Source organism: Mercenaria mercenaria, chromosome 5 (genome assembly GCF_021730395.1).
Source record: "Mercenaria mercenaria strain notata chromosome 5, MADL_Memer_1, whole genome shotgun sequence".
NCBI lineage: Eukaryota > Metazoa > Mollusca > Bivalvia > Venerida > Veneridae > Mercenaria > Mercenaria mercenaria.
Genome location: NC_069365.1, coordinates 54,240,617 through 54,261,458, shown reverse-complemented (window position 1 = coordinate 54,261,458; position 20,842 = coordinate 54,240,617). Strand labels below are relative to the sequence as shown.

Below are 20,842 nucleotides of genomic sequence, written 5' to 3'. Positions count from 1 at the left end.
GATCAGAAAACGATTGGCAGTTCAACTTCCCAACAGTTATTCTTGTCATAAGAAACGAGATTCCGCGCCGATTCCAAACCGTCTGACAAAATTTAGAAGATCACGCAAAGAGGTCACCAAAGAAAGAACTACATAACATGCGGGGTTCGGACAAAAGTAATCCTTGGTTAGGCTATGATCCATGTGTCCCCCCACCTCCTCACCCAACCCAACCCTGCCCGCCAAAAAATCGTACAAGCTTGTCCGCATTATAATAAAACTTTTTTTTAGCATCATTACATAAATATATTTTGTATCATTCTTTTGTAGCCAAGGGATATTGCATGGTTTGGTCACGTTATAACATCTTCAGACTACCGAGGAATTCTGCAGATGCTGTTTATACAAGCATGCAGTAAAGTTATTCTAGCAGAAAACGTATAAAAATAAAATTTAACAAATAGTACGTATGTAATGCGTTTACGTTTTGTTTTGACACAGATTTAGGTTTTAATAGCAAGTGATGTGCTTGTTAACATTTCTGTGACAGAATATACGACTGTATATTTTAAGTTTATCAAAAGGAAGTTTTACTGTAAATAAATGCACAGAATCAACATACAGAGATGAGCAACTGTCAGATATATGCTGCCTCCGCTAATAAAATTCTGATAAAAAGGAAGTCAGCTTCTTGGCTAGTTTGCATACAGATTTTTTTTTCTGTTTCAACAATATCGTTGTGATAACGGACAGGCTAAATACAACGAGTATATTCAACATACCGGATTGCTTTCCATGTTGTTTTTACTTTGAATTTAGTATGGCAGTGTCCGATTTTTGTCACATTTTAGAATTATTTGTTATATAAAGGGGAGCGGTGGCCTAGTGGATAAGGTGTCGGCCGATCAATTAGGGGTCGTGGGTTCGAGCCCCACTGGGGTCACGACCATGACTTCTCATATGACACCAGTACTGGTTTTTGCAGGAAGCGGACTTGAGAGTGGTTCCAGTAAGCTTGAAGCTTCCATCACAATCGAGCTAAAACAAATTAGTATAAAATATTTGTCAAAGCAACGGTATTTTTATGTATGTAGCAACAGGTGCATACACTATATATCATTTTCCATTTACCAGATTTCACAGAAAAAAGTCCAAGTTATCGCATGACTCACTTTTTTTTCAAACAGACGAATTAAGCGGAGGCGAAGATAATAAATACTAAAAGAACTGACTTCTTTTATGTTTTATTTTTGTAGTTATCATATATATAGACTAGCATATAAATAGTAACATAGATAAATTATATCTATTCTAACAGAGGAACTGGCATATGGCATATCATGAAAACTAAATGCAAAACATGTCATAGTGTTTTTTTAAAAATCTTTGAATTCTAAAATTCATATCACTACACTCTAGTGTACAAAACAATATTAATTAAAATAAAGTATTTTTTAAAAATTTCTAAAGTCACTTCATATTTTAGAACAACTTTTTAAAATGATTACCCACAACAAACATTTATTTATTACCATAGCGCCAGTTCCTGTGCATTAAAACACTTTCAACATTTAAGACAAAGTCCATTCTTTACAACATAGAGATGCAAGTACTCCACCATATGTTTTATACACTTGTACTTTTGTATACACAAATGCATTTTCAAACTTGTTTTAACAAAAATTCTACCAATTGATTTTTTTTCTACGATAAATGAGAACTGTATGCTTTTCAAAAAAAAGTCTATTTTGAAGTGAAGAAAAAAACAACAACACCTTTGTTCAAATGCAAATTTCAGTGAATGACTAAGATTGGTACGTGAAAAGTTAGATCTTAATGCACCAAGAAATGAATCAATACAAGATATAACATTAAAATTATCTTGTATATACAAGAAAATTCTAAGATTTCCCTGAGAAAGTTCCTTAAACTAAACTGAAATGATATGCATGAAATTCTATAAATTATTACGTATGTAAAACTTCCCAGACTTAGAAGGCAGTTGTAATTCTATTTAAAATATGGGCAGTTTAACACAGACCTATGACAAAACTGTTGCAAATAGCTAGTATTTTAGAAAAAAACTTTGTGAGCGGGGTGGGGACGTTTTAAGTAATTCCTGAAACATGGCAGTAAAGAAGAAGGAAAAGAGCCTCCAAGAGGGAAGGCACAAAAAAGTGAGAAAGAAGTTCAATAAGAAAAGGGGTCAACAAACAATTTCTTTTCTTACTAATATAAAGCCTAAAAGGACAGTCGTCTCATGTTGGTAATTAAATATAAATAAATAAATAATCAGATATTACACATTTACAAAGTCCTGTCTACACCTAGCACAAAACTGTCAGCACAATCAACCAACAACATTAATCAAACTTGATCATGCTTACAAATTCTTGTACACAGCACCATTTTTCTCAAAAAATCTTCTTTGCTTTTCTTGTACACCCACTCTTTGTCAGACACAGTAATCAAACTCCTACGTAAAGTACATTATACGCAGGAGAAACTCTACCTCCATATAAACTATAGTCCTGTGTCCTCTATCTCATTCACGTATGCATTTATCTACCGCTGAGTATCTATCTAAAGTAAGTTTTCCTGTGGAGAAAATTTAAACTTCTAACCTAATATATTTAGAACTATAAAGTGCCATTCATCACTGCAGAAAATGACAGAAGTCTAGAAATTGGAGCATTCTGACCAATCAGACACTTCAACACAATGCTGAAGGAATGTCTATTTTTATCACAGATAAGGCTATTGATGCTTCTATAACTACGTAAATTTTCATCTGGGTGTCTGATGATTCCCTAACATTTGTTGCTGTTGTTGTTGAGAGTCTTGAAGCAAATGTTCTAGCACCAAAGGAACTTTTTCGAGCCTCGATTTTACAACATCAGGCAAAACGTCTGTCTTCTGGAACCTGAAAATGAAAAACCAAAAACTGTAAATAACTGACAATTCTAGTAATACAGTGCAACCGCCCTATATCAAACATCACTGGAAAGCCTAAAATGTATCTGCTTCATGACAGTTGCTTAACCCTTAACCTGCTAAATTTCTATAATGAACTTGTCCATCTTTCAATTTGGATAGCACCATTAACTGTTAATGGGGGGTGCATACAAAAAAGTTACTGTCTGAATGGCAAACAGTGCATCAGCCTGTACATTCGTGCAGTCTGATCATGATCTACACTGGTCGCAAATGCAGAATCAATCTTGTCCAGCATAAGAATTAAAAGAGGTATCTCCATTACATATAACCATACTATTAAACTTTTTTTCCCAAATCTAACTTTCTGAATATTATATTATCATAATTTCAAAGTCTGAATAAATTACCTGCAAAGTTTTCCATGCTGATCAATGAATTTGATAGTTGTTGTGGTTGATTTAACTCCCAGTTGTGTACCATCAAAAAATTTCACCCAGATCTCTCCATTAGCATGCTGTAAACAAGATGAAACAATTAAAAATTAGCTAGAAAAAAACATTTTAGCCTACAAGAATATCAAACTCATTTTAATCAATGAAGACCTAGTAAAATGATTTCTTAGAACACAAATATGCTTCACCATTTTTAAATGTTTATTCACAAGCATATACAGATGAACTGACAAAATTATTAACCACAGTTTTGAATATAACAAGAAAGCATTTTTCTATTGAATCATTAAGGCACTATTTTTTTTTTACTTTTTTGCTTTGATACCATTAGAAATTAATATACCTGTGATGCCCAGCCTATCTCATGAACCATCACTTGTCGGAGCACATCCTTGGCGTTCAGCTTGCGTACATGACTGCTAGTGGGTGAGGTATTGGCCTGTGCTCCCATCACTGTAGACTGGGACCTCATTGTGTTGTCATGACAACTGTCAGACTTCATCTTCTCTCCACAGTCAGTTACAGTACTGACAACAGTACCATCAAAGGAGGTCATCTGAGAATAACAACCACAATTACAATACATTGATACATTAAGAACAACAAAAATATTCAATGTTTTGTGAACAAAATTCTAGAATCAATGACTGCAGTGTGTATTAACTGTATTTTTTTTTTCTGACTCTACATTTCAAATTTTGCTTATCAAAAACACACTAAATTTATGTCAATTTATTTTGCTGAATTTATAAGCCACACTTGTAAGTTTAAGTCATATGGCAACATTACAGCTTTTAATGGTGAAGGAAGACCCCAGGTGCCCCTCCAGATATTACTTCAGGCACCTTGAAAAAACTACATCGAAGAGTTCTATATCCCTAATAGGGGTTTCGAACCGAGAGGTGCTGTGTAAGTGATTTCAGTCAGCAAATGAAACGGCCATGGGGCTCCTAAAATTTAAGTCAAAATTAACCATAAATGAAATACATCTGTTTTTCAAATACTTCATCAGCAATAGAAACATCAATAGGACTTACTGTCGGAGGCCTGTTGCTATCTGTAGACTTGTTACTTGTATTGTGTTCATCACTTCCGGTTCCTATACTTGCAGTGCTGAACTTGCCAGAGTCATTAAGATTACCAGAATTGGGTCGACGGCCAATGATAATTGGGAACAGTTCTTCTTGTAATGAACACCTCTCCTGTACTGCAGTTACCACTGACTCCAGCTCTAAACACTGCTGCCGACACTACAAACAAACAAACAACCATGCTTCAAATAAACATGCAATATTCTAGCAAATATTCATTATTTGTTTTGTTGGCTTTAACATAACATAGACACAATTACCGGTACACATTTACCTAAACTGAAATTACAATGTATATTTTTTTTTTATAATTCTTACATAATGTTTACCTGTTTGACATATTCAAGGAGTTTCTGGGTTTCTTGTGTAAGCCTCTGTTCCATGTCTGGAGACTCCAGGACAAGCGACGTCCCTGTACGCTCAATGATTCTCATTCCACGACTGCTAGACGTAAATTTTGCACCTGTGAAAATAAAAAGAGCACAGCATGGTAAAAACTACGAAACTTTCAAATTTCTGTGATTCAATATGTTCTTCTGCAAGTAATATGTAGATCTGTGGTGTTACAAGATGTGAAAGCACATGACTCTCTTTAATATCTTCATAGTTAATTTCAAGATATATATCACAAAAACATGCAATTTACTGAGAGAAAAAACTGAGCTTGTGAACTGTAACATGTGATATTATCAAATCAATTTTTTTTTGTGCCTCTTGATTACAATTCAGGGAATAATATTCAAATGCAATATGCTGAAGAAGTAAACAAGTTTTGTGTAGAATCAAGTGCAGAAAACAGACTGACAGTGTGCAAGGTACCATCTGAGGAAAATAGGATATAGGAAAAAGCACAAAGACAGAATACACAGTCTCAATACATATATAAATAAATATTTAAATATATTTGCGATTATATGCATGCAGGTAAAAAAAGGCAAGGGTGATAAAAAGCGGTTAAATTTAAGAGATTTCTGAAGTTACATGGGTACAATAGTCACAACAGATTAAAAAAATCTGACAACAATTTTGGAATATTTTGATGTATGGGTGGTGGTACAGAGGAGAACAAAGAAACACAACACCACACACACTATATATTTTCACCACACACATACCAAGTAATGAACCAGTTGCTAGAAATCAAAGCATTCAGAAAATTAACTCTGTTCAATTTCTCCCGGAAAAGTAGCTTAAAAGATGTATATGCCAAATCATTTCTTTTTAAAAATCTGTGCAAGCATATATCAATTTTCTCTATAAAATGCTGCAAACTCAGTGGAACTGCAAGAAGACTTCACACGTGTTAGAACTTACTCCAACTAATAATATCCGAGTCATCACACCCCTTTCTCGGGATAACACTTTTGTCTGGCTTATCTGAATGTGAACATTGTTATTTGTATATTTAAAGCATAGATTTCTACATAAAAATAAAGCTTTTTTTTTGATAATGGAAATGCTAAATATATCAGGAAAGCTTTCATTATCGTGAAAAAATAAAACAGCCAAAAGAGAAGCAAGCTTACCATCATAGAATACGGCTTCAAAGTCAGCGTCAGGACCGTTCTCCATCAACATACACTTACAGCGCTGCGTGTACAGAGTTACCTTCGGGGTCTTGGAGCGGACTAACTTGACAAACCTGCAACACAAAAGATAATCTATTCTATTAGATGTTCTTTGAAAACATTAAAATAGAATCTTCATTAGGATTAGCGGAGACAGCCTTTTCACTTTACAGTATTTTCACTTTACTCTAGTTTGTATGCCACCAAATATAATTTTGTGCTTGTTTAATTTCAATGTCAACTCTCACTGGACTGCAATTACAATGTTATGGTAATAGCAGCTAGTTTGTAACTATGTTTTACGAATATTAAATGATATAAGCATACTTGGGTTAGCTTACCTTGAAGCATATTGGTACTTTTTCCAGTATTTCTCTGGCAGTTCACTAAAAGCGAATGATTTCAACGGGACTTTCGGTAAAGCAATAGGCTGGTCCTCTGCAGGTACTCCTTTGCCATTGTTAGGTTGGTAAATGCTCACCTGAAAAATAAATGATCTTGGTCACTACAGCATGTTATTACTTTGCACGAATACAATATACCATACACATCTCATATTTACATTCAAATTTGTATGTGTAACTTCTAACGTGAAACCATATTAAACCAAGAGAATTGATATGAAATTTGTTAATTACCTGCATGCCATTTTGAGAGATAACAAACACTTCTACAACTTTTTCTTCTCTGTGTTTCTGTTTTACGAACTCCAAACACACCTCTCCGTTCTCCATGATGTTTACAATGGCATTCCTCGTTCGTTGACGGATGGGGCGCAATCGAGCCGAGTTGATTGGTGAACCCAAATCGTTTGTTTTACTTGAAACCTGCTTTGATTTAACACAATCTTCCTTTGGTAAGCATCCACTTGACAAACCATTCGCACAATTATTCAGATTTTCATGCCCACTTGTTTTTGATGGGACTGGTTTAGGAGGCCTTTCTCTTGGTTCATCAAAGTCTAATTCATCCACTGAATTACTTCTAGCCTCCATCACTTTATGTCTTGGTCGGTCAAACTCCAACTCATCGACTGAGTTACTCCTACCGTACATCTGTTTATGAGTGAATTCTGTATTCTCTCTGGACTGTGTGTTTGAATAATATTCCCTACTGTCATTGTGATAATATTGTTCACTGATACTATTAGGCTGTGAATCACCTTCAAAATTAAGCACTTTTTTCGTATTTTGTAAACTAAACTCACTGCCGTCGTATGAAGAAGCATCTGACACTGTACTTATACAAGTTGATCCCTGTTTTCGTAACATATCCTGTGCGCTAGTGTCAGTATGTTCACGTGGACTTGGCACCTTTGCATCATTACTGTGCAAAGAGGCACTACAAGACCATCCTGAGGAATTACTAGGAGTCGGTACCCTTTCCTGGTATTTAGTAGGATCAAACTGAGCTTGTGCTAAATTTAACCTTGGTACATCAAACGTTCTTTGGTTATGTGACCTACTTTCATTATCACTAATATTAGATTGTTTACTGGCACTACAATAACCAGTATCACCACCTTTATATGTGAACTCTGACACATGATTCATTTTTGGAGTTCTGTCAACAAACTGTGCATTTCTATCACTAGATGGGGTAGTAACCATTCTAGTATCAAGATTGCCCATCTGTTCAGTGTTTCTATCTGCAAACTTATCTGGGAAGATTTTATCACTATGACTGCTATGGGACTTCTGGCTGTTTCGTTCCATTTTACTGCAAGACAAAAATAGCAACATGAACACATAAAAATCTATTTTTACATTTATATAGTAAATAAAACTACATCTTTATGAAATTGAATATTCAGTTTCATGAAGCCTTTATTCACAATTTTGACCGAGACGTGCGAAGATACACACTGAATGTTCATTAACTTTCCCAATGAATGCATTTAAAGGAGATTTTTTTTAAGGTCCCGACTAAAATTCTGAAGTGGAATTTAAACTTACCTATCACGTAACCTAACAGGAGGTGATGGAGGGTGTCTCATTGCTGGATTTTTAATGACAGGCGCTTCTGTTCTTGAAGCCATATTTCCAGAGTAGTACCCATCTGCTGACCTATCACTGTCTCCCACACTGTTTTCCCTATCTTCTGGAATCTTAGAACCTATGTGATGTAATGCTGGCATCGGCCTTTGTTTTGGAGCACCGAACATGCGAGACATGATTCCTGTTGACATGGTTCCTTGACCACTATCTATGGACACTTCCGCGAGATTTGTATGTCCTTTTGTGTAATCAGTAGAGCTTTCCTTCAACATGAATGGATGTTTCATCACATCTGAAAACATAATTTAGAACTTACGATTGAAAATTCAAGGCTTGAGTCGACTGACTACAACTGAATACAGTATAACTATGAACCTCAAGACTGTGACAGACTGTTTTGTTGTTTTAACTTTTACTGACACAGTCCAGGTTTAATGGTGAAAGATTACCCAAGGTGCCTCTCTGTATTTTAAGCACTGAGCAGGCACCTGTTAAGAACCAGACTTGCAGTAAGCCAGATCGGCAATTTCCTCACACGATGAACATGACTCGAACCCACAGGTAAAACTGTAACATATTTGCAATGAAATCCAAATAAATTACAATATTTTTATTCATTCTTCTTACGTTAATATCTATTTTGTATAGCTATAAACTAAGAACTTTAAATAGTACATACCATATAAAGGAATCCTTTTTGTTGGATTTTTCTGGAGAAGTTGATGAATTAGATCTAAAGCTTCCGGTGACAAGTTGTCTGGTAAGTCAAAGTCACCTTTAATAACACGGTTCAGTGTGGTTCTTACAGTGTCGGTGTCGAAAGGTGGTGTACCAACCAGGAATGTGTAGAACATACAGCCAAGGGACCATACATCTGCTTCCAATCCGTGGGCAGATCGACTTGCTACCTCTCTATTAACAGAAAAATAATGAATTATTACCCACTGTATAGATATCAAAATTATTTTTTCATGTGTCAGTTAACTTATCAACTTTTTAAAACAAATTACTTTCATGCAGAAAATTGTACTGATTTCCCTATATATCTAAACACAAAAAATGATATTCATTATTACTTGATAATTTATTAGTGATATAACTAAAGTAACTTACGGAGAAATGTAGTTTGGTGTTCCACACATGGTGAAGTGTTTCTCTTCAGGACCATTCAGTCTTGTTGCTAAACCAAAGTCAGCAATTTTCTGAAATACGAAAGTATAAATACCATAATCCATTAACACAGCTGCAAAGTAAATTTTTCAACATAGTAGATAATTTAAAATGTTACCATTGTAAAATGCAATATGATGCAATCAACATTTAAAACAAGTTATCAAGAAACTCACTAACTAAAATAACTTCTAAAGAAATGCACGGCACTTGTTTATGTAGACAAATTACCTTGACACGATTTTCTTTATTCAACCCTGTTCAATAATTATCATCTACATTAATGCTCAAATAAATGGATAAATTATATAACATATGCAAAATAAGTCTTTATGCTTAACCTTTTCTACAAAATGTAATTCAAATCCCACCAGGTTCTCCTGAGCAGAAGTCCAGACAAACTTTTGTGACAGACACGCAGACAGACAAAATAAAATCATTATATCTCCAAACATACGGCAGGGAAGACAAATTTCCTCTTTTGTACTGCAGAAACAGACTTACCACATCCATATCTTTACTGAGTAGAAGATTGGCGAGTGTAAGATCTCTGTGTAGAATTCCGTATGAGTGGAGATACAGCATACCCTCCAGAATCTGCTTCATGAAGTGGCGAGCTGAAATTTATATCAATTTGAATTATATTGCAATGCAAGTGTTTAATAATACGTATCATTAAAATAAACAAATGCACCTATCCAAGACCAAACTTAACTCTCCTTAGGACCTAAATTATATGTACATCTTTTTTGCATTAAACATTGTTTTTAATTTTAATTGTATACCTAACCCTACATGTACGTATTCACTTATTGCAACTATTCTATACATCACTTCAAATAAAACTGTCATAAAATTTAACACAATTTTATTATAAAAATTATTATCTTTTCAGTTATCATCCTTTCTGAGACCATCATACCAGACTAATACTATTTTCAAAGTAAGCCTTTTAAATACATGGTTGTTGGAAAAAGCAAAAATTGTTTTCACACTTAAGGTACACCAAAGGTACATCAAAGCAATGCAAGAAATCAATATACAACAGAAGTTAGTAGAAGTGTTAAAAACAATGCACATTTGTGCTCACCAGACCAATCAGAAGCCACGATAGATGATGATAATTAATGAATTCCATTAAAGAAATGCTCAGACTGTGTTACATTTTGCCTCTGCAACAGTGAAGTTCTGGCTAAAATGTTTGATTCCAGTAATCAAAAACTTCAAAGAGAATGTAAGTACATGTAAGCAAAGAAATATCCCTGAATGATCCAAGTGAATTCCACTCTGCAATCTCCCTTTTGCATGATTTTCCTTGCAAAACTCAAACAAAAATAATCACTTGTGAGACTTTCTACGTTATTTAAAACATAAACGTTTTCGATAAAATACAGTATGTTTTAAAGTAATTGTTCTGTTAGACATTGATACTTTTTGTCTTTTAATGGACAAATTCTCTACGAAAGGTAAATCAATAAATCACCTTCATCTTCAGAGAGTACTCTACAGCTGGACTTGAGATATCTCTGTAATTCACCGTTTTGGCACATCTCCAGTATCAAGTACACATAGTTGTTGTCTTCAAAATAGTTGTACAACTACAACAAACAGAATAAAAGACTTTTATTTTTCATACAATAACAGTAACGATGATAATAACAATAACGATGCTATTTCATTGTAAACATTTTTTTACTACATGCAAGCGAAAACACGACTATCGTTAGTTTATATTATTTTCAAAATACCCAAATTGTATACAGTAAATTTGACAGGTCATCGACACCTTCATTGCAATAAACTTAATTACTTAAACATTTATTTAACGAAAATATTGTTCTATTTAAATAGCACCAAGTGAAAGCCTTTACTACCTCAATAATTAAAATCAATATTTCCTAACTCCAATAAAAGTCACTTTATGAAATTCGATACTCAAATATCGGCGTTAATCCGCACTGAATATAAAAGACCAACTTTTCAAGCCATGTAAACAAGACCCAGAGATAAGGTTGAAATGAATTATCTATATGGGATATTTACATATTTACTTTAAAGTTAAGAAGGGAGCTGAATCTTAAACAAGTCTGTGCAACATGAAAGTATATGCCATTTCAGATCTTCTAACTTATTACTGAGGGTTTAATTGATCTCAATTTAATCCTGTTAAAGTATGTAAAACCCATTGAGGCAGTGCCTTATCTTGAATGTTTATGAATGACTCTAAAAACCTGTTAAGACAAGAAAACGGAGAACTGGATTAAATGGTATTTAGAGATGGTGACAAAATGACATCTGAACCAGTCTATGCAGATTCATGAATATTCCAAAAAGATAATCAGTTTATTGAAATCCAATAATCCGATTGGATTTAAGTAGATGCATGTTTACTACTACAGTATATATTTCGTTTTGTGCACAGGTGTGATGACCTTAATCTGATTATATTGGTAAACAATTGCCACCCTATTATTCCTGTGGAACACCTAACAATAGACCACTGACAAACTAATTGTGGTTACTAACAAAGTGATTAATAAATTGTGGTGATTCCCATTGTTGGACATGAATACACTGAACACTTGATATGACTTGATATGGTGCTTACCAAAATATTTTATCATTAGTTTTACTCACAATTTGTAAAAAAAAAAAGATTGACCTCGATTAAAGTAAAGCTCGAAAAAATGTGGTTTTTTTTTTGTGATAAAATAAAATTGTTTGCTTTTCAAATGTGTATTTATTAAATTAACTCTGCACCTGCTAAATTTCTATATTAAATGAACTTGTCCATCTTTACCAAAAAGATACTGACTGAATGGCGAACAGTGCAGACCATGATCAGACTGCATGGATGTGCAGGCTGATCAAGATCTACTCTGGACGCAAAGGCAGAATCAATCGTGTCCAGCATGATAAGGGTTAATATTTAATACAATAATGTTATAATAGAGTGAGTTCTAATATTTGATATTTCATAAAATTGAAACATTACAATAAAACTAAAAACAAGAGCACCGCCGTGCGGGTGCTGACGCTCATCTGATTTTTTTTGTATAATAGAAATATTGTCCTACCCATGATTTTCTAAGTCTAAAAAGGGCCATCACTCTTGCAAAAAGCAGGATAGAGTTATGTTTCTTGATGTACAGTGTCCACTTATGATGGTGAAAAACTGTTGCAAGTTTTAAAGCAATAGCTTTGATAGTTTATGAGAAAAGTTGACTTAAACATAATATTCAACCAAGAAAATGATTTTTCTAAGTCCAAAAGGGGCAATATTTATTGCAAAAAGCAGGATAGAGTTATGTTTCTTGATGTACAGGGTCAGCTTATGATGGTGAACAAGAGTTGCAAGTTTTAAAGCAATAGCTTTGATAGTTTAAGAGAAAAAAGTTGACCTAAACATAAAACTTAACCAAGAAATCTGATATTTTCTAAGTCCAAAAGGGGCCATAAATCTTGCAAAAAGCAGGATGGAGTTATGTTTCTTGCTGTACAGGGTCCAGCTTATGATGGTGAACAAGTGTTGCAAGTTTTAAAGGAATAGCTTTGATAGTTTAGGATAAAAGCTGACCTAAACATAAAACTTAACCAAGAAAACTGATTTTCTAAGTCCAAAAGGGGCAATAATTCTTGCAAAAAGCAAGATGGAGTTATGTTTCTTGATGTACAGGGTCTGCTTATGATGGTGAACAAGTATTCCAAGTTTCAAAGCAAAAGCTTTGATAGTTTAGGAGAAAAGTTGACCTAAACATAAAACTTAACCAAGAAATCTGATATTTTCTAAGTACAAAAGGGGCCATAAATCTTGCAAAAAGCAAGATGGAGTTATGTTTCTTGCTATACAGGGTCAGCTTATAATGGTGAACAAGTATTCCAAGTTTCAAAGCAATAGCTTTGATAGTTTAGGAGAAAAGCTGACCTAAACATAAAACTTAACCAGGCAACGCCGACGCAGACGCCGACGCCGACAACCGCTCAAGTGATGACAATAACTCATCATTTTTTTTCAAAAAATCAGATGAGCTAATAATACCCTGTACTGTCAACAGTATTGAAGAATAAAGGTTTAAATTTAAGTAAAATTAATCTTTTAATCGAATGTATAAATGTAGAAAATTTGTATTTATTTTTCCAATCTAATCCCATTAGTTAAGGTGTGTGGGTGTATATTACGCTAATTTGAATTCTGATCATTTCTCCTATAGAAGATGTCTCAACTTTACATCCAATAATCAATAAGTAATCTCACTATAGACAAGATCAATATCTACTTGAAGACAGTGGCTTTCTCAAGTGTACAGCCATAAAACATGACACTGCAATATAAGTTAACAGATAAAATTGATCTGTCCAGTTCAGTGATAAAATAATTTTGGTAACTACTGGCATGACTAATGATGTATTCCAATGAACTTAGTTCCTATATATCCTACTTTCCTTGCAGAAAAGTCTATTAAAAATGATTTTTTTTTTTGGGGGGGGGGGTTAACGCCATTTTTCGACAGTATTTCAGTCATGTAACGGCGGGCAGTTAACGTAACCAGTGTTCCTGGATTCTGTACCAGTACAAACCTGTTCTCCGTAAGTAAGTAACTGCCAACTTCCCCACATGAATTATCAGAGGTGGAGGACGAATGATTTCAGACACAATGTCTTTTATCAAATCGTCATGGAGAACATACGCCCCGCCCGAGGATCGAACTCGCGACCCCGTGATCCGTAGACCAACGCTCTCTCTACTGAGCTAAGCAGGCGGGTTCCTATTAAAAATGAGCCTAAGTATTCTGCAATATATAGAGAAAACAATATTTATATAAAAGCCACTGCAACCTGTCATTTCAAACAAAAATGTGTCTTTACCTCTAAGATCGACGGATGCTTGAGTCTGGAATGAATTTCAACCTCTTTCTTTACTCTAGTCACCATGCCAGCTGCCTTCATCAGCTTCTTATCAATCTTAAAACGGAAAGTAACAGGATAATGAATAATTCAACATTATAATTCTGAGTAAATTATTGAAATGCACCAAATGAAGCCTAATTTTCACAGACCTGTAGCAAAAAGGCATGTGCACTGTTAATCACAAATGCACAAATGTAGATCTATAGCATCACAAATTACATTGAAGTCTAATTAGATGTGGGCATCTACAATTCTTGCATTGAAGTCTCATTTACATATATAGGCACTCCACGAGCATACAAAAAGTTTACTGTACAGAGCTCAACAAATTCTTTCAAAGTAAATCATACTGCACTCACTGCAGTGTGAGCTGCTTAGAATTTTCACTCAAACTGTTGCATTCACTCAAACTGTTGCAATCTGTACTGTAATGCAATTCACTTTAGAAAAATGCCTTTTATACTTTCAAAGTTTCTTATAAATTGTGTATTTCTAAACATGCTAAAAGCCTTTAAAAACAGCACACACTTGAAATTCAAGTTGAATGGGAGGTTACCAAGCATATACCTTTTGCCACCATATTGTGCTACCGCTAGTCTGTTATGAAACAGGACCGATTTCAGAATTGCAAGACAATAAAATTGAAACAACTTCCATTTCGATAGCCTTTTGCATGGCTCTGTCAAGAATTTGTTAAAGGTATTATTAAATTATATTTAATTATTTTTGGTAAAAAATCACACTTATCCTTACAAGAAGAGCCTATAGGATGATTACTATAGCAAGTTCCATTTGTCTGGCGATGATTTCTACTTGTAATATTTGAGCGGACAAATGGATCTGTAGACTGTCTAGAGCCCCTCCATATGTACTGTACATGTACAATAACAAGTTAATGAAGAATAAAGATTAAAAATATATATAAAGAAATACAAATCATTTAAGAGTAAATATTATTGAAACTTACCATTTTAATGGCAACTTCGAGCCCTGTCTTTATTGCTCTTGCTCTGTATACACAGGCAAATCCACCTTTACCAAGCAGATTGAGCACTCGATAGTCCTGGAAATAAGAATAAACTTGGCGTAAGTTTAAATAAACACTATATAATCATACTGTATGTTTTATAAATGAAGCATATTGTTTTTCGTCTGTGGTACTTTGTAAAGCCTGTTCAAAGGCCCATTCCATCAGAAAACTTCTTTCATATCATGCAGTTTTCCACAAAACATGACTTTGAATTAGATTATTTTCCCTTTGCACAAATACCTAGCAATTGTTTAATATCCTAAAATTACAGGACCAGGCCCTTCTCTTGTGAAAAAACTGTTTAAAATACAGAATTTCTGCAGAATAATGCTCTAAAAACTCACCACTGACAAGCCATCAAATAATTTGTTACATTTTTTATCATAACCAATTTAGAACTGATAATAGTTTGTGTGAATGTTTATCATGTATGCAGTACGCAAGATTCTCCCACCACCCATTCCCAACCCTGACGTACATTTTTGTACATTTTAGCATACTATATTCCCGAAAGACATTAAACTATTTCTAAATGCCTCACTAATGACACAAATGATCTTGCTACCAAATATTCTGTGATGTGAAGTTTCATACCAAATGTAGCTCAGTAAGCACTGACTTACAAATCAGTATATACTACAGAAGTTTTATTATGGGCCTGGGTGGGGATTTGTGGTCTGAAGCCCTGGCTCCTTTTCCATAGCAAATAATGTTTAAAATGGGCGGACCCTCAGATCCCCTTCTAATTTACAACTTCCCCCCTTTACTTCAATTATTAATGAAAATATTTAAACCCCTGATACTGTGTTGTAAAGTATACTACTTAGGTCAGGAAGCTAAACAATCTGATACAGCTTAATATCACTGTATATAAATTACAAAAATACATTCATCAAAATTACTAAAAAAAAAATGTTTTCTACTGCCTACTGTGTACACGAAGCACTGTGTGGTCTTAAGAAGCAGCCTGCACACAACGAGGAAGCGCAGAAGATCTCACACGAAGTCCTACTTTGAGAAACCCGATTGCTTTTAACTGAAAACATTACTGGTCTGCAAGATGAAGTCCTAGTCCAAATAATTGTACTCGAGAGTTGAATATCATTATATTTTTTTGACTTGTCGATATCCGCCTTCGAGTACAAACCAGAAAAGGAAAAGAATGTGATAGCACTGTCCCCTTCTTTGCGTAAATAACACCCAACTGAATCCGTTGGGCGGGAATTGTGTTATAATAAAGCGACGGATCAAAAAAAGAAATACATACATAGAAAGCCTGTAATTTTTCCTTTCCAATGATGTATATATTATCTAGATTCCTTAAAAAACTTTCCAACTATGGCAGTTAAAAAAATTCAGAGGTTTAAATCGCGTGTACTACATATTGGCCGATACAGGTAAACACATTACTACACGAAGCGTTTTCATTGGTCACGCCTCCGACCGCCATTACATAATACATGAAGAAGACTGAAACGTTAGAGGTTTAAATTTTTTACAACAGAAATTCTTGATAAATATGTCCTGTTCTTATGTTTTTTATTTACTATTTATGATTTAAAACAACAGGTAAGTTGTAAGGGCTAAAGAAAAATCGTGACTACTGATAAATCGTAATTTCAAATGACCACAGTTTCCACCACAGTTTTGATTGTTTCTGGTTGAGACCTCTAGGTAGACAACGTAAAATATCAAAATGTAAAATCGGTCTACCCGAGGTCTCATTATTTAGACTAGATGAAGTCCCTACCTTGTTAGTTTATAAATATAATATATACACTGAGCAACCCCAAAAAGGCCTGTTTATTAGCTTTTATTAATCTTACTTCATTTTAACAGGGATCAGCCTACAAGGCGATTTGAGCGATATCGTCGCTTTAAAGTCGGCCACTTCGCCTAATTATCGCCTCCGGGCGAAATCCAAATCGCCGAATTTTTCAGCGAGTTATTATCTGTTTACTTAAAGTTGCAAAACTTGATGCATATTCTAGATTAAATTATCGATAAATCTATAGTCAACCCCGCCTACTCGCCTGTCAAACTTCAGCCAATCGTAGCGTTAATATCTAACAGTGTCAATCAAATTGTAAGCCGCCGCCATTTTGAAAATTTTCAATCGGCGTGTAAAAAGCCGATAAACTTAACGAGAGCATGATTTTATGCAACAATTGTATATTATTCTTTCATTTTATTAAAGATTACTTCAAAAATTATTTCAATTACCATAATTACGGTCAATTTCTGTAAATGAACGGCTCGGGTACTGTGGATAAAAAATGATTTCGCGGACGTCAGAACTGCCGTACAAAATATTGTAAAAAGATCGCCATTAACTACGAGTTTGGTATTATTTTCGAAAAAAATAATAAATGAATAAATTAAATGTATAAATCTGAACAAATTGGTGCAAAAATCGGGCATTATAAAAGTACGAGAATCGAAACATTAATGAAAATTTTCACGCCGTTTTGATCGTGCACCTGTTAAATTTACGAATTTCGGACATGTAAATTTCGGATAAAAATTTAAAGGCGACTTTTTCATAGCTAAGTTTATACTTTATTTAGAAATTCATGAAAATGATAATGCAAGAATCAATTTCCTTAAATAATTACTGTTTATAAGTTACAGCTAGACCCACAGAAAGTGGATATATATAGGCAAGAAACTGAATGCTATGCCGATTCTTCTTAAATTTCTCAACTTCTCCCTAAATTCTGTGGAGGGAGAAGTCACTTCTCCCTAAAATTTTGACCTAGGCTGATCCCTGTTTTAAACACTTAAAACAGTAATGATTCTAATTTTAAGTGATTCTCTGAAATTGAAAATGACTTCTAAACATGATAATACCTATCTAAATTTCTAAGGGAATATGCTACAGTTCAATACTTTCCTTCAAAAATGTTACAAGACCTGCTATCTATTTATCTATCTATTTATACTGCAGCGCTCCTCTCTGCGAGTATTATGTGCAGCTGCGCACCTGTACAAGAAGTTAAAAGTAGATTGGATAGGAGGATAAAGTAATACACGGTGTGTATTGCAGTATAAATACAGTTGATAGTGTTAAAAACAAGAAGGATTTACAGATAAAAGCAGTTTAAAAACAGGTCTATCATGTTAAGCATTGTGTACTATGGTGGCTGGGAAGAAAGAGTACTTATTTGCAAGACATCATTTAACTATTGCAAAGCCTGTGTATCGATGCTTCACACAGAGATAGTCCAACTAATTTGACGCAATCTGATTTAGTTATTTTTCTTATTGGCAATATCTCCACTCGTGTCAAACACTCGAAAGAACAAAATAGTGGATTTCCCAAGCTTATTAGATTGCATTTTCAATGATAATTTTTGGTCACAAAATATTTTAATGTTATTCACTGATTGGGTTTCAAAATTCACAAGTGCCAGTCTAATAAGTGCAATCATATTGTCCTTTAACATTTACTTTAACATAAACAGATCAATTTAGCAAGGCTAACTGAATCTAACACTTGTGTATTGAAACTGTTACAACTTGACAACTACAATTGTCACTAATTTTCGCGATTTAAAATGTAAACAACCACTTACATCTATACTTTCACTCATATTTAGAATTATTTTACATCCTCCAAATCACAAACACAATATTTCTGCCTTCTGAACAACCATCCATTAAAATGTATACAAAAACAAAACGTTAATCCCTTCATTGTTTAGAAAATAATCTTCATGTTTGAAATTTCGGCGTACGCGCCTCGACTTGATCGTTAGAAATATTCCGACTGGTTATGTACCGAATTAGCGAAAAGACAATAATCAACGAAAAGGATGTTTGGGCAAACCACTGACCTGTTTATTTACAGCTATTTTTTATGCATTTTTGTCATAACTGGATCAATGATTTATCTTCTTAATAATGGTACCGTGCAAGAAAAATAGTGCAAATCTAAAAGGCCATTACGTTTCTTCAAGCTCAATAATTAACATTCGGGAAATCACTTAATGTTTTTTCCTGTTTTCAATTCAGGAAGCAAAATCATCTTTTTTTACTTGTTTCCATCAAAAGGCCAGATGCATAAAAGTATACACGGTGTCATTAAATGAAACATGTCAATTTACATTAAACATTTTTATAAAAAATTCTATCGTTAAGATTTTTTGAACTGTCTAAACAAATTTTTTATTTAACTTGTATATTTCTTAACTTTAAAGTTAAGCATAACTTCCAAATCAGGAAACACAGAAATGTATATTTACATGGAACTGCATTCAGTTGTCCGCTTTTTTTCTCTGCTTTTTTTATGATTTGTTTTCAGGTTTTTGTTCAAGTCTGTATATGAAAGCTTCAAATGATGCATACTAGCGCATAAAACCATTTTGGGCCAGTGCAGTTTTAAGCAACGTAACAGTTAAAACAAGAACTGCACGTGTATGAGTATAAACTGTATTTGTCCGAAAAAAATTTGTTGAAGCATCTGGAAATATTTTGCTTTAGTAGTTATCAAGCAGGGCAAAGTGTTTATTAGTATTATATATGTGCATGTAACTTTAATTAGTACTCTGTGAAAGACAAGAAATTCAATTTAAATCTATATAATGAGCCTCTCGATCGGAAAGTCAAGTTTCCAATGCGGGGAAATTTTGAAATTGAGAAATTTCAGTGTTAAATAAAATTCCATTTAATGATACCATGCATATTCTTATACACTGGGCCTTTTGAATGAAACAAGTCAAAAAAGGATGATTTTACTTCCGAAACGGGAAAAAGTTACTATCATGATTTAATATATTTAATATTAAGTTTCACGTTCTGGCAGTAGGGAAAACCCCAGTAGTTGACTTACCGAACAGGTTGTTTCCCCTACTAATTAATACTTACTTTTTGACCGATTCATTTTGAAAGATCCAGATATGGATAAGGGTAGGAGCATCTTTAAGCATATTTCGTACCTATATAATTGTTGAAAATTTACGGTTTGATATGGAAAATACCGAATCAAAATATTTCTCCGGCGATAAATTCGAAACTAAGAAAAAAATTTGAAAATACAAAAAAAAAGTTTCTATTTCCTTCCTTAAAGTTCTTTCATTTTTTTTGAATGATGTGCATACATAGTAAAAGTATCAAATCGATGACATTGTCTTTATTTTATATTAATTCATGAACTGAGATATAATCCATATCATACTGTCACTACAGATCTCAATTAGACATTTAAAAAGGCATTGTACATCTGGACATTCATAAAGGCGATAGTTGTACATTATTGACATGGGTTAAAGTATTCTGAATTGTATAATGAAAAGCCTTTTTACGTTCGAGGTTAAATTGTAAGTGTATGCCGTGCGATTAGCCCTTACCCTGCTATATTTCTATAATGGACTGGTCCATCTTTCAATTTGGACAGAACCACTTATTATTCAAAGGGTTTTTCACTGAAAATTTACTGACTGAATAGCGAACAGTGCAGACCATGATCAGACTGCACGGATGTGCAGGCTGATCTTGGTCTGCACTGGTCGCAAGGGCAGAATCATCTGCCGCCAGCAGGCTAAGGGTTAAAGATTACAGACAATTCGTAACATTAGAACGATAGGAAAATCAAATATCTTCCTATCAAAAGCTACAACTGGTTAATCTATCAAATAACTTCCGATCAGTAACTATCTGTCATTTTTGAGATTTGTCATTCACTTGATATATTTCTATGTAATGCCGATAT

The 20,842-nt window shown here is 34.0% G+C and overlaps 1 protein-coding gene across 3 annotated transcripts; it reads right to left on the bottom strand.

Moving 5' to 3' along the window:
- Positions 1 to 1,210: 1,210 nt before the first annotated feature.
- Positions 1,211 to 18,897, bottom strand: LOC123558416 (serine/threonine-protein kinase PLK4-like). 3 transcript variants are annotated; one of them, XM_053543602.1, is made up of 17 exons: positions 18,708 to 18,897; positions 15,070 to 15,165; positions 14,061 to 14,156; positions 10,678 to 10,792; positions 9,699 to 9,811; positions 9,138 to 9,226; positions 8,704 to 8,936; positions 7,983 to 8,316; positions 6,666 to 7,746; positions 6,369 to 6,508; positions 5,986 to 6,101; positions 5,774 to 5,836; positions 4,789 to 4,922; positions 4,406 to 4,618; positions 3,712 to 3,924; positions 3,324 to 3,430; positions 1,211 to 2,902 (listed from the first exon to the last, which is right to left on the bottom strand). In XM_053543602.1, exons 1-17 carry the CDS (start codon positions 18,723 to 18,725, stop codon positions 2,767 to 2,769), a joined length of 3,297 nt encoding a protein of 1,098 aa, XP_053399577.1. In that variant the 5' UTR covers positions 18,726 to 18,897; the 3' UTR covers positions 1,211 to 2,766. The 3 variants fall into 3 exon arrangements, with proteins under 3 accessions (XP_053399577.1, XP_053399578.1, XP_053399579.1); XM_053543603.1 differs by lacking the exon at positions 5,774 to 5,836 and adding an exon at positions 5,575 to 5,592; XM_053543604.1 differs by lacking the exon at positions 5,774 to 5,836.
- Between the last annotated feature and the right edge of the window lie 1,945 nt (positions 18,898 to 20,842).

Coding starts and splice junctions, on each gene's coding strand:
- LOC123558416 (XM_053543602.1), bottom strand. Junction 8,317..8,703: donor AAAAAGGATTCCTTTATATG/GTATGTACTATT, acceptor TTATGTTTTCAG/ATGTGATGAAACATCCATTC. Junction 6,102..6,368: donor AAGTACCAATATGCTTCAAG/GTAAGCTAACCC, acceptor TTTGTGTTGCAG/GTTTGTCAAGTTAGTCCGCT.